General features: G+C 44.8%; 1 protein-coding gene across 3 annotated transcripts in view; it reads right to left on the reverse strand.

Moving 5' to 3' along the window:
* The window catches only part of SLC9A8 (solute carrier family 9 member A8), a 71,140-nt gene extending 56,532 nt beyond the window's left edge, over nt 1-14,608 (reverse strand). For all 3 annotated transcript variants that reach the window (XM_070381056.1, XM_070381057.1, XM_070381055.1), the window contains exons 1-3: nt 14,451-14,608; nt 12,396-12,574; nt 6,354-6,434 (exon numbers count right to left, since the gene is read on the reverse strand). In XM_070381056.1, coding sequence (XP_070237157.1) covers nt 6,354-6,434; nt 12,396-12,574; nt 14,451-14,464 — 274 coding nt within the window. In that variant the 5' untranslated portion in view covers nt 14,465-14,608. The remainder of the gene's footprint in view (nt 1-6,353; nt 6,435-12,395; nt 12,575-14,450) is intronic.
* Between the last annotated feature and the right edge of the window lie 239 nt (nt 14,609-14,847).

A 14,847-nucleotide genomic window follows, 5' to 3' on the forward strand; every position in this document is an offset into this window, starting at 1 on the left:
GCACGGGCTCTAGGGCACTTGGGCTTCAGGAGCTGTGGCAATTGGGCTCAGTAGTCGTGACTCCCGGGCTGTAGAGCACAGGCTCAGTAGTTGGGGCACACGGGCTTAGTTGCCTCTGTGGGCTCTTCCCAGACCAGGGATGGAACCCATGTCTCCTGCACTGGCAGGTGGATTCTTTACCACTGAGCCACCAGGGAAGCCCTAAACACGTATATATTCAAAGGTAGCTTACTTCTTGAGTGGAATGTTATTCCTTTCTAACCCACTGAGAGCACGTATGTGATGAAAGAGGAAATGTCTAGAAGTCAGCCCAGAAAAGCAAGTTTCAGAATGCAATCCTTTAGCAACCTTTCTCTTCTGAAGTTGAGACTACTTCACTATTCTGACATATCTGAAAGATTAAAGTGTAAAATGTAACTTTAAGATGGAAAAAATGCTGAGCCAAGAGAAGATGGTCAGAAAACTAGGGGCAAGAGTCCAGGCAAAAGGGCAAGTATCACACTGCGCTAACGGCTGTGAAAGAGCAACAAGACGCTCCAAGAATAAACTGTCACCTCTGATCCACGTTCCAGAAACGCGGAGGTTAAAAGTCTCTGCTAGCATTCTTCTTGGAATGCAACAGCCTGGACAATCTTGAGACTCTAATGCGATCATTTTGTCAATTTGACAACCAGTTTTGGCCTCTACCTCTAAGACAGCTACTTTAATGCCAACAAATGAATGCCTGTTCTTTCTCTAATATAAATCAAAGTATCTAAGGTTCAGGGAGAGTTTACCCACGGGACAGTTCAAGCTGCATCACTGTCAAACTCTCATTAAAGCTGTTAACAGTTACAGCCGGGATTCTTGCTTTAAGTTTTCTTTAAAAAAACAAAACTTTTTTTAGAACTTAAGTAAAATTAGATGGAAAAGGAAATGGCAACCCACTCCAATATTCTTGCCTGGGAAATCCCATGGACAGAGGAGACTAGCGGGCTATACTCCATGGGGTCTCAAAACAGTTAGACACGACTTAGTGACTAAACGACCACAAAGGTATCTATTTATACATTTATACTTGTATAAATTTCTAAGGCCTATGTGTATACATATATGTCTACAATCCCTTTTTTTTAAATTTTACAATTTAAAAAATCTGAGGGCAAACATGTTTTTTTATGATCTGTTTGGTTACTAAACCTGAGATGACCTGAATTTATTTGCTGGTGAAATAAAGACTTTATCCTCCCCTCCCCCGCCAAAAACAAAACAAAACAAAACAAAACCTTAAGTAAAATTAGAACTACAATCACTATATATGCTATTTTCAGAATTACTCAGGGTCAACAACGCAGGAACTGAGTGGTATTTTTTCAACTTCCACTGAAATCTTCCATAGACAAAAAGAGCCCTACTCTTAAAAAATTACAATCTTTTAATCAACACAAGGAGTTAACATAACTAAAAGCACAAAGTTAAGAAGACTGTGACAAGGAAGCACATTTGTGTATTTCTATTTACTCAATGATTCAATCAAATCCAGTTACAAGTTAAAACTTGATTTGTCTGTCAGCAGTATTTAGGCTCGGAGAAGGCAATGGCACCCCACTCCAGTACTCTTGCCTGGAAAATCCCACAGACAGAGGAGCCTGGTGGGCTGCAGTCCATGGGGTCGCTAAGAGTAGGACAGGACTGAGTGACTTCACTTTCACTTTTCACTTTCATGCATTGGAGAAGGAAATGGCAACCCATTCCAGCGTTCTTGCCTGGAGAATCCCAGGGACGGCGGAGCCTGGTGGGCTGCGGTCTATGGGGTCGCACAGAGTCGGACACGACTGAAGAGACTTAGCAGCAGCATTTAGGCTAAACCCTGGCACATGTAGTCAAATTTTCACTCTTAACCCCATTCTGGCCTTTCCTCACTCTACAGTAAAGTATGACTAAGAAAAGAAATCTACTCCCGTTTCTGCTGTATATATCAGGACAGTGGACAGGGTATTTATTTTCATTCTTTATCAATTTCAGTCCCAAATATATAAACAATGAATCAGTACTATATGGCCAATAAAAATAAATATGTGAACTTTACTAATACATGGAAAGAACAGGAAAAAGTAAAGAACATAAAAAATGGTATCAACTCAAACCAAGTCAAGTCATCTGATGGATATGTGTACTTCCAAGAGTAGTTTGGAGAGAAAGAGGCATGATAAGAGGAGCTGGTTGTCAAAAAAAAAAAAAAGAGGATTTTTCTTTTTTGGTATAGCTATTTAAATGTGCCCAAAAATTTTTACTTGAAAAGGCCCGAACTACAGAATTCCCTAAGTATAGAAAGCATCTGAAAGCTGTGAACAAGGGCCAAGGAAGCATCTTCAGAGCTTTATGCTGGTACTATGTTTTTATAAAGAATCAAAGTCTCAGGATTCACTTAAAATATAATAAAACAGAAGAGTAGAAATGTGCTGTTTAGAATACAGACAGTCCTTTTATCTTTCTTTTCTTAATATTTTAAAAAATTTATTTCCTTGCCTGCACCAGGTCTTAGCTGCGCCATGCAAACTCTAGTTGTGGCATGTGGGAGCCAGTGCCCTGACCAGGGACTGAATCCAGGCCCCTCGCACTGGGAGCACGGAGTCAGCCACTGGCCCACCAGAGAAGTTCCCGGACAGCCCTTGTCCATACCAACAGTTTCTCAGGAACTATGAATGCTTGACACAAAAGGTCAACAATATCTCTAAATGACTATGGACTAAAAAGTAACTTCTGGTTAGAAGTAGTAGGCTAGGAAAACTTATCCCTGAGAGAATGAAAACCTCATTTTCTCTGGCAGCTGTTTTGGCACAAAAATTGGAAATTCTTGAAATAGTGGCTATCTCAGTATTTTGTTACACTTTGCTCCAATAGGAGAAAAAAATTTTCCTCTCATCTACATAGCTTTATGAATTACAGGACTCTTTTGAAAGCTTTGTCAGCATTTCTAAATTCTAACCAAATGTCCTCTAATATAACAAAAACTATTTTCTGGACCCCAGCATGGTCCCTAGAAGTGCTCTTAGCATTCCAATCACCTGCGTTAGAAAATCTGTACTGAAAGTAAGATGGACTTTCCATCACCCCTTCCTAAGACCTGGCTCTTCTGGCTACAGTTATTTGTGTAACATCAGCGAAGAAATAAACTCTGTGGCCGAACAGCCTTGGCTGACCCCCACCATCACTCCACTCCATGTCCGGTTCTGGGTGGCCATTTGGTGAGTTCATCCTACAACTTCTGGTGGAACCTGGGAGGAGAGGAGGGCACCTCTCCCACTGTGACTGCCACTGCAAGGGGAGTGAGCCTGAAGCTGGAGAGGCTTGCCACGTGGAGAGAGCCTGACAGGGAAGCCAAAACAAAGGGAAGCACTGTTGAGAAATGGAGAAAACTGAGTCCAGGAGACTTGATCCACTGAAGTCTGAAGCTGGCACTGCCTGTAGCTTTTCTCGTGCCCTGAGCCAATGGGTGTGCAACCACACCCCCACCCATTTGTGTTCTTTGAACCCTTTTGAATTGATATTGTCCACAGAATGGAAAGAGTCCTGTATCAGTTAAGATGTTTTCCTCTGCAAGGAAAAGAACACCTGACTAGGAATGGCTTAAACAATAGATGTTTATTATCTCCTATAACAGGCAGCTCTGAGACAGGTGGTTTCAGGGCTATCAATTCAACAGTGCAGTTGAGAATCTGGGTTTTCCATCTGTCCCCTTGGCAGGCCCTAGCGTTCTGGCTTTGTCTTTGAGCCACAATGACTGCAAGATGGCTGCCAGTGCTCCAGACATCATATCTTCATACAACAGTATCGAAGGAAGGAGAAATTTCTTTTTACCAGAGAGAAAAAAGTTTTCCAAAACTCACCACCCCGGCCTATTTCCCTTTGATCTCACTGGCCAGAACTGGGTCTCACGCTGTCCACTGCCTCCCCCCCCTCAGACACTCACTGGTAAAAGATAACGCACTTTTCATGATGGCAAAGCCCAGTCTTGACTCGGAGGGGCCTCCCTTCCTTACGTGCACTGTGGCGAGACACCAGGTTCAAGGCGAGGACTCTGTCTCCACGGAGGGGGTGGCCCAGGCCAGGCGCCTACCACCACCTCCGTAAGTCGTCTTCTAAGTGCCGGTGCTCAACGGCCTGCCGTCCCTCAAACATTCAGAAGTCAGTGAGGACCCTGACATTCCAAACCAAATCATACAAACCGCCACTTCAACTTCCATGAGCACCAGACCAGATACCCAGCAACTACGTAAACTGACCACAGAACTGTAACTTCCTTGAGCGGTTTTTTAAGCCTTTACTGGATGCCCAAGAATAACAGGTATTAGCTAAATAGGTTATTTTCAACATGCCCAATATCAGGAAAGGAATGTTAATGAATGATCTTCGTCTTCTTAGAGCTCTAAGGCTCTTGTAGAATCTGCCAGGATGTGCATATGAAGAGCCTGTTCAATAGAGAACAGGAACTCTGAGTAAAACTTATTTCTAACTCTTCACTGAAGATCAAAACTTTCTAGTGGTACCTCTTCCTTAAAACATGACATCACCTGGGGCTATGGGGCTTAAATGAGATGACACTGTGAAAGCTCACAGCCCAGAACCTGGCACTGAAGGTACCATGAAGTCCAGGGAAGACAAAGGAAGGGCTGAACCAGAGTTGTGGGAGTGCTGGTGGGAGAAGAATGGACAGAGTCTGATCATTCCATTTATTTTAAGATATTCTTGATGTGGGCTACTTTTTAAGTCTTCATTGAATTTGTTACAATATTGCTTCTGTTTTGTTTTGGTTTTTTGGCCTCAAGGCATGTGGGCTCCTCAGCTCCCTGACCAGGGAACAAACTCGCATCCCTGGTAAAATCTTTAACCACTTTAATCAGGGAGTCCTTGCTCATTCATTTCTAAAGTTAAGCTGTGCTGTGCTATGCTTAGTCGCTCAGTCCTGTCCAACTCTTTGCAACTCCATGGGCTGTAGCCTGCCAGGCTCCTCTGTCCATGGGGATTCTCTAGGTAAGAACACTGGAGTGGGTCACCATGCCCTCCTCCAGGGGATCTTCCCAACCCAGGGATTGAACCCAGGTCTCCCGCATTGCAGGTGGATTCTAAAGCAGATCTAAGGCAAGGAAAATTAACTTACAGAACACTAAAGGTGATGAGGCAATATTAAATATCATCAGGAGGCGAGTGGAAATTACAGAAAGGAACGGCAAAGTAGTAAGCTGCCTACTCACCTTAGCCAACCTTAGTGAAACCCTATTTACTACCCTGCAAGCGCCCCCACCCACGTCTTGACTTTAACACTCACTGAAGAGTGAGGCCGTTGCTTCTTCCTTCTTAAACACTTCAATGAACTCACATGTGAGCTCAACTGTTATTACACTGATTCACATACTCTAAATTGAGGCTAATTACCTTTCAATAAATTGCCACAGGAAACAAAAGAGGGAAACGTAAGTGAAGTAGAAGGGAATGCCCTCTGACGACTTTAGATCTGACTAACGTTAAACCTTAAAGTGAGAATATCTTCTGGCTGTAAAATTCAGTGATTCTATGAATTAAGTGTCAGTTACTCGCCTCAGTGGAGTGACAGCGCAGCCTAGCAGTGGGCCTTAGAGTGAACAGCATGAATGTTTATTTCCAAACCTAACCTAAACCTATGCTGCATCGGGAAAAATTTCTAAATATACTAAACCAGATCTACAAGGAAAAGAAAACTTATAAAGCACATACAACTGTGCGTGCATGTGTATTCAGATGCTCAGTCGTGTCCACCTCTTTGTGAGCCCATGGCCTGTAACCTGCCAGGCTGCTCTGTCCATGGAATTTCCCAGGCAAGAATACTAGAGTGGGTTGCCATTTCCTACTCCAGGGGATCTTCCCAATCCAGGGATTGAACCCGTGTCTCTTGCGTCTGCTGCACTGGCAGGCAGATTGTTTACCACTGTACCAACTGCAAAGCCTGTCATGTAGAAATATATACACAAAATTAACTTATAAAGCAGTGGTGATAAGACACAGATATCAGCAGCAGGCTACTGGAAACTAGAAATAAAGTAACCACAATATACTAAACTGATGAAAGCCTTGGCTGTGCCCTGGTTCCAGAAGTAGAAAGGGATCTTAAGCATATAGTGGGGCTTCCATGTGACTTTTAGGAGGTCATCACCACTCTCTGAGCCCCCGGTGTACTCATCTGTAAAATAGGATCATAACACCCTCATGGCAGCTGGCAGAGAAGATGAAATGAGGTCGGGTGTACACCACATCTCTCGTGCTCAGGAGCACTTGGGAGGCACTCAGAAAATGGTACTGTTACTGCTTTAAGTACAGGATCGCCATTAAGCACTTACCTAATGAGACCACAGCAACGCTCTCTGGCAAGAAATGTAATCTGTATCGGATCAGTAAATGCACCAATATGATGCAGATAGCTGTGGGAAAAAATAAGACACTGTTAAAACCACCCAGCTTTGAATGGAAACCCCAAGCCCAAGGCAGCAGTTACTTCCGGGAGGCCGCCAGGGTGTGGACAGCTGGCAGTAACACGGTAAGTCCCAGCTGTGTTTTCAATTTATTTCTGAGTCTGGAGGCAGTTCATTACATTTTACTTATTCTTTACACACTCGACCTAGCTGCTGCCTTCCAGTTGCTGAAAGAGCCACAGACACCTATCTTTCTTCTGAGTGGTTAAATCTCATACAACCATTTAAAATTATTCAAATTTCCCTTATTCTGAGAAATGATCCTCAACAGTGAGGAAGAAGTCAATGAACTCAATCACTTTTACACAAAGACAGCTGCATCAGAATATATGTTGACAAACAAGTATTTTGCAGCCGTGTGATCTGTTCTCTTTCAACACAGAAGGAAGTCAGGGTGTTTTACAAACAGGAAAAAGTTAATCCTAATCTGGTGATAAGAATAGAGACCTAGAGACGGGGTGCCTGCTCCCCAGCCAGGCACCGGGGCCTCCCCAGTTGAGGGCTCGCCACGAGCCGGGGCGGCCCTGCGCACTTCCCAAGTGCCCTCTCAGCTGACTGCCAACACTCCCTCTGAATGAGCTGCCATCACTTCTGCCTCCTTTGATTAAAGACAAGAAAGCTGAGGCTGAGCAAGGTCACACCGCCGCTGGGTGCCACCGGCCCGAGCTCGATTCCAACCCTGTCCCCTTAATCCTTGGCACCCACTACCCACTCCTGGCGGCCTTCATCCTCAACCAGGAAAACGAGAATAATGTCTGACTTTCCTCACAGGGGTGTTGTCATGAAAGAAAAGAACCAAAAAGATGTAAAACTGTTTGAAAGGAATAGGTATTTCAGACCAAAAAAAGCACACTTTCACATAAATAACTCCTGAATGTAATTTCAAGGCCCAAGTGTTACTGTGCATGTCTTTTTTCTTTTACTAGGCACCTGGGTGGTATGCCATCCCATCAGAGTATTATAGTACTAAAAATAAATGAGTTGCCTTTTTTTGTAAAAGGAAATGTTCAAACAATCTGCATGACTGTGAATGGGCCACCCTCAGAGCCCACGTTGACAAATTAGATTATCTTTAGTCCCACCAAAAAGCACCAGGTGGCCAGAGAAAGGAAACAGTTGTAAATATGGAAATTTTGTCCTCCTTTCATTCTGTGCTTTAAACTGTCAATCTGTGGTGTTATTTTATTATAAATATTTAGCCTAGTTAGAAAAGTCCTACATTAAATACTAAGAGCAAGAAAAAAGTTCCAATGCATGAGCTCAACATGGAACCAATGAGAATGCCTACTGTATAAAAACGTAGACACACGAGCACATAAGTAGACAGAAATATACAGCTCTAAGGAGTGGAATCAGTTGCTGCTCTCTCTTTGCACCAATCTGGATGACAAAATTTAAAAGCTTCTGCTCGTAAATCATATAACTATCTGAAGCTAAAGAGGAAAAGAGGGACTCCCTTGGTGGTCCAATGATTGAGATTCTGCACACACAGTGCAGGGGGCGCGGGTTCCGTCCCTGGTCGGGGAACTGAGGTCCTGCAGCACGCAGCAACTCAGGCCGGGTGCAGCACCCCACCCCAAACAAGAGCCAAAGAAGAGCTGTCCATCAACAGAGAGCTGCATGTAAGGACGAGCAATGCCGAAGAATGGTCTTCAGAGACAAAAAGGAGATCTGCAAAGACAACCCACAGAACGACAGAAAATATTTGTTGGTCATATGTCTGGTAAGGGTCTTGTGTCCGCAGTATATAAAGAACTCCTACGACTCAACAACAAAAAGACAACACACTTTTTTAAAATGGGCAAAAGACATTGTCGACATTTCTCTAAAGAAGATATGCAAATGGTCAATAAGCACACGAAAAGGTACTCATCCTCATCAATCATTAGAAAAATGCAAATCAAAACCACAATGAGACACAACTTCACAGCCTTTAGGATGGTAACAAGGATGGAGAGCAACTGGAGCCCGTGTGCACTGCTGGGGCGAATGTAAAACTGGGCAGCGACGGTGGGAAGTTCGGCAGTTTCTGAGAAAGCTCCTCACAGAGTAACCACTTAACCCAGCGATTCCATTCCTAAGTACATGGACAAAAATGTTCACAGCAGCGCTATTCACAATAGCCAAAAGGGGGAAACCATCCAAATGCCCATCAGCTGATGAATGGATAAACATGCAGACTATTATTCAGTAACGGAAAGGAAGGGGATTCTGACACATGCCACAACACGGATGGACCCCGAAGACATTGTATCAAGTGAAAGAAGCCAGACATAAAAGGCCACAGACCGCATGGTCCCATTTGTATGAAACACCCTCAGCAGGCAAATTCCTAGAGACAGCACAACAGTGTTCACCAGAGACTGCAGGGAGGGGGAATGGGGAGTGGCTGCTTTTAACAGGAACTGGGTTTCCTTTAGGGGTGATGAAAATGTTCTAGAACTAGATCATGGTGATGGTTGCCCAGATTCAAATTACATTACTGTGAATGTAATAAATGCCACTAAATTATACACTTCAAAATGGTAAATTTATGTCTATTTTACCACACACACAGATTTTTGTCTTAAAAAAAAAAAAGGTATATGCAAAAAGCACTAACATGGAAAGATCTCCAAGCCATTCTGTGAGAGGAAAAGCCGAGCTATAGGACCCCTCTTACATTAAAACAAACTCCAGACAGTATGTGCCTATCGCTGCCTAAGTGCTTATGAATGTACATATGTATACACACACATCCGAGCACACATTTTCAAGTACACCTGAGAAAATACAGAGCAAGGAGGGACAAAACCTTCTGTGTGATATGGATGGTATGAGCACCACAAGTTAACGTATTTCCAATTTTTCATGCCTGAAGTTTTAATACACTGAAACATAAGATGTCAATTTTAACAACTCCATTAAACTCTATGGCCCATAAAATGTGTCAAATGACGCTAATGGTGTAAATCAGCAACAGGGACTCACCACTGTCGCTGTGGAGTCAGAGACCAGCAAAGGATAAGTGCAGGTCAACTGATCTCAAACTTCTTGAAGTCAAAATAAGAATTCTGGCATCCTTTGCACACAAAAGTCACAATCTCATTTGACTTGACTAAAATAGTAAACAAAAGCGGTAAATCTGTTATAGGTTAGGAACTCCTGAAGTCTAGAATAACTTATGGACTATTTCCCTCAATTCACTAGTCTATGTATTAAGTGATCTGGCAAGTTATCTATTAATAGACATTGTTTTCCTTATCAGATTTACATTGTGTGGACATCTAATCAGGAGTAAATACACAAGATATGTAATAATTTGTTGATACAGAAGGAGAGGGGAAACCTCCCTTCAAATTGACATAGAAAGCATTCCATTCCCACAACACATGCTAACCTACGGATGCAAATCGTCAACTGATTAGGGGAAACAGAAACCCTCTGACCAATGTCAGAGGCTTATGACGGGTTTGTAGAGAAGACAATCCAAGAGAAGTATGCAGCACTGCTAAATACAGCTCAGCCCTTTTTGGCTTCAAAGATGTACAAACACTGGGCAGCACTTTATGTGGATTAAAAAGCACATCATAAAAACCTGTTTTGTGATCACTGGCACAAGCTAATCCGGGATGCTCCACACCCTGAAAGTCACTTTGAAAGTCTTATTTCTCACCCTCCTGTGAAAAAGGTGATCACAAAACAGAAGTTTTTTCCCAAGGCTTGCCTTTTATATCCCCTAACATATCATGCTGACCACAGTGTAAACAGTCTAACAATACTCCTTCAGGATTAAGGATCCGGTAACTAAAGACTTCTTGGTCAAGAAAACAACTGCTTTCTTCTTAGTATTCAAGTACTATAACAAAAGGGGGGAAAAAGAAAACAAGAGTCCTTGATTGTTGAAGTAATCCCTGAGAAGTAGAATTACATTGACAGAGTAAAAATTACTTGGGCATATCCAATCTAAATGGACACTGTACACTTGTGGTTTGTGTACTTTTTTGGAAAAAAGCTTTTTTAAAACTATATGGGAATTCCCTGGCGATCCAGTGGAGAAGGCTCTGCAGTGATGCCAAGGGCTTGGGTTTGATCCTTGGTCAAGAATTAAGATCCCACAAACCACGCTGCATGGCAAAAAACCTATAAAAGACAAGGATGAGTTCTGAGATTTTAAATGAAATAAAATTACTTAGTAAAATTACTTAATAGTCTAAATATAAATGTGAAAGAAGTTACACTTTTCTGCAAAAAATTAAACCCAAAACAACCCTAACAGCCATCAGAGAAATACTCTGCACTCTTATATTTTTTGTACCTTCCGTTCTTCTGAAAAGATCTAATTAGAAATATGACAATATAATTAAAGAGGAGCATAAAATGTAAACGTGCCAACTTCACTTTACAAACAAGTTTGGAGAATCCTATTCGAAGTTATTTCTTTCTTAGCTGATCCAAAGTGGTTATGCAGTTTTAACTGGGTTTTCTGGTCTAAGACACTTGTCTCCTGTCCATAGTGTCTGAGAGGCAGCTAAGAAATTGTCTTTTATCTAAACTTCCTGACCGATGTCTGGCAACCTGAATATTAGCCTCTGCTGCTGCTGCTGCTAAGTCGCTTCAGTCGTGTCCAACTCTGTGCGACCCCATAGAGGGCAGCCCACCAGGCTCTCCTGTCCCTGGGATTCTCCAGGCAAGAACACTGGAGTGGGTTGCCATTTCCTTCTCCAATGCATGAAAGTGAAAAGTGAAAGTGAAGTTGCTCAGTCGTGTCTGACTCTTAGCAACCCCATGGACTGCAGCCCACCAGGCTCCTCCGTCCTTGGGATTTTCCAGACAAGAGTACTGGGGTGGGGTGCCATTGCCTTCTCCAGTATTAGCCTCTGCTGCTGTTGCTAAGTCGCTTCAGTCATGCCCGACTCTGTGCGACCCCAGAGATGGCAGCCCACCAGGCTCCCCCATCCCTGGGATTCTCCCGGCAAGAACATTGGAGTGGGTTGCCATTTCCTTCTCCAATGCATGAAAGTGAAAAGTGAAAGTGAAGTCGCTCAAGTTGTCTACTTGAAAGCTACAGAGACGTGTCCGACTCTTACAGACCCCATGGACTGCAGTCTACCAGGTCCTCTGTCCATGGGATTTTCCAGGCAAGAGTACTGGGGTGGGGTGCTATTGCCTTCTCCAATATTAGCCTCCAGTCTCCCTTAAAACAGATCTGTCAATTAATTTAAACTCTATGGGCCTAAATTTCTTCACCTGTGAAATAAGTACGTTGAATAAAATGAGATCTTAAGCCTGAGAGAGTGAATCTCTTTGAAGAAAAATATCGCGTGAGTAAAGAGCGGCACAGGTGCTACACAGACATGGCAAAAGCGGTGACCACAGTTGGCAAGAGCGACAGAGATCACAGAAAGCGGTGTGCTAACACAGGGGGTCTGGTCTTTCACTCACAGCAAACTCTTAACTAAGGGAAAGTTTACACGGAAGCCGAACGGACACAAGAGACAAAATGCGGCTCTGGTCAGAAAGTCAGACGCTCTGCCGTGTGACCCCCAACCCCCACCCACGGCGTCATACAGACACACCCAGAGACTCATGAGCAGAATCTGAAATACAATGAACTAGAAGATGTTCAAGGCTCTTTCCAGATCAAGAATTCCTGAAGTCTTTGTTTCAAAGGACATCTACAATAAAGATGTTCTTCAGAATGACTAAGCTCAATGATTTTATAAAGAAAGAGGACTATGAGATGAAACAGTTATGGCATCAGGAACTGATCAGTGACCCTCCGTGTATGAACTGAAAGTCAAATGAGAGGCAGACTTGACACAGTCAACAGTAGCTGACCCGGGGTTGACCACACAGACAGCGCACACAGACGCTCAAAATGCCAGGGGCTGGTGTTTCTGTGAACATTCGCCGAGGACCCGCATTCACCTAGGACGAGGAGGCTGAAGAAAATGGTCATGCCGCTCGACTGCTCTTCCTGCTGAGCTTGCTCCCCTGTCTGCACCGGGAGGATGGGCTTGGCAGGGGTCGGGAGCACCAGTTTCGTAGTGACCACCAGGGTGGTGTGAAGGGTGACATTGAAACCTTCATGAGTCGTGTTGGGGAACCTGTTGGAGAACATAAAAAGCAGCAGAATTAGACAAAGGAAAGAGGGCCCGGAGTTATCAACACATACACAAACCAGAAAGAGAACTTTGGCATAGAGCTCTATGGCATTCACAAGGCCCGCAACCAAGAGGCAAGCCTTGGAGAGAAGCTGGTTAGGAAAATTCCTGCCTGCTGCTGCATGAGGGTACGGGTGGCCTCAGGTGCACTGAACACAACCACTTAGAGGTCAGGGACAAGGGGGAGTCAGGGCCAGTGTAGAACCAAATGCTGCCTGCTCTTTGGCCCTTAATGGGGGATTTAAGGACTAAGCACAGCAGAAATTCCAAGATCCAACATCATTTACTAAGTGCCTTTACTTCTCCAGCTTACATTCTTTCCTTAGATCGAATGTGCAAGTCGAAGAAGCCACTTTTACTCAATTGTTGATTAAGTCTGAATGCCCCACCCTACTTTACAAGAACCTCAGTTCAGTGGCCCAAAAGTAATCCCCTCTGTAACACCCCCACTCCATCCCACCACTGTGTTCCTCACAGCTACTTCCTCACTTTGTGTTGGGATTGTAAACCAGTGTGATATTGACGTAGTAACCATTGCAGCTGTGATTGTAACAACTGATGTTTTTTGAGTACAGCCTCATTCTGGGACCAGGTAACATACAAACTTGCATTTAACAGGCATTAACAAGCCTGAGGTGGACACTGCTACTTTCTCTTTTTTACCTGTTAACAACAGGCTCAGAGAGCCTTTTGTTATGCCTGTTGGCTTAACTTGGCCAGTATCTCAGTCAGTCAGTGGCAGAATCAAGCCAGATTTGAATCCAAATTTGAAATCACTGAGCCATACCACCTCTTCTGCTTTGTGCTGCTGAGGCCCAGTTTAGTGTCTGTGACAGCCAAGATGTTCAGTAAGTAAACTAACTAAATGAAATGACCACTAGGCTAAAAGACATATAGAAAACTTGTCAGGCAAGGGAGTCAAATTTCAACTGTTGGCTTGGTTCCTTGTTAATTTTTATACACTCCTTCCACAAAGATGGGCATCTATAACATGCAACAGACTGTGCCTGGCAGGTATGCAGAAAAGACTAAAAGAGTGGTCCTTCGCCAGAGGCAACTGAAGGACGGAGATACCTCACTCCCTTTATCTTATACAGCCAGCTCCCCTGCTTTCTACACTCCAGCCTTCCCTGTTTTCTGTCCCTCAAAAGACACTAAGCTCTTTGTGGCACCTGTTTTCCCTCTCCTATTCCTCCTTTTGGTCTCTAAGGTTTCATCCGGCACGTCACCTGTTCCTGAGAAGCCTCCTCCACCCCAGTACCATTCGGCTTCCTTCAGAGCCCTGAAATCATCTTGTCTATTCATGGTCTTCTCTTTAAACTAGAATGAAAGCTCCTTGAGAGGGACTCCTGGTCGGTCTCCATCTCTACCATGTGACCAGGGCCTGATCGACAGTAGATGGCCACCAGTTTAATGAATAAATGGATTTCATTGAAGGAAACTAGAAAACATGATCGTTACAACGGAGGAGGGGACTGGCTACGTAAGGGGTGGGGGGGACTTGCTGGAGGCGGCGGAGCGCTGCGTAATCAGCAGATGAACGAAAAATGGGAAAGTGAAATCTGGGCTGAGGTTTCCGCAAGGCAGCTTCCGAGATCGACGACGAACGGCCGATAACTAGCCAGAGGGTCCAACCTCAAGGGGGCCGCGCCGCCCAGGCCCGCCCCTCCCCCTGCTCGCAGGCGCCAGCATGGTCAGTCCCGGCCAACCAGCGCGAGGAGCTCCGCCTTCTGGGGCCGGAGGGCGGCCTGAAGGGCTCGCTGTCACCCGACGGGGCCCAGCCCTGCCGCCTCAGCCGCCCAGGAAAAAGCCCACTCACTCCTCTTCCGCCATCTTCTCCCCAATCCCGCGGAGCCTCCGAGACCACCGAGCGCGGGGCTAGCAGGGCCCGCTTTTGCTTCCGGCTTCCGCTGGAGGCGCGGGCGGGCCGACCGGCAGGGGGGGCGGAGTCTCGGCTGCACGAGGCCGGCATTTCTGTCCCATCGTCTCTATGGCCGCAGGGTGGGAGGATGCGCGTGGGAGGACCGCGGGGAACTTTCAAGATGTGTGGCCGCACTTCTTTTGGCCCCTCTGGCCCTGCGAAGTTCCGGCTGTTCCCTTCCACAGGGTTGGGACGTTTTGGGGAAACTCCTGTGAGGTGACTGTGACTCATCCTGAAAGCACGCGCGTTCCTCCCGGTGTCCAGGAATTGACCATAGTTAAAGTGGGTCGGAAGC

This window comes from Bos mutus, chromosome 13 (assembly GCF_027580195.1).
Source record: "Bos mutus isolate GX-2022 chromosome 13, NWIPB_WYAK_1.1, whole genome shotgun sequence".
Lineage (NCBI taxonomy): Eukaryota > Metazoa > Chordata > Mammalia > Artiodactyla > Bovidae > Bos > Bos mutus.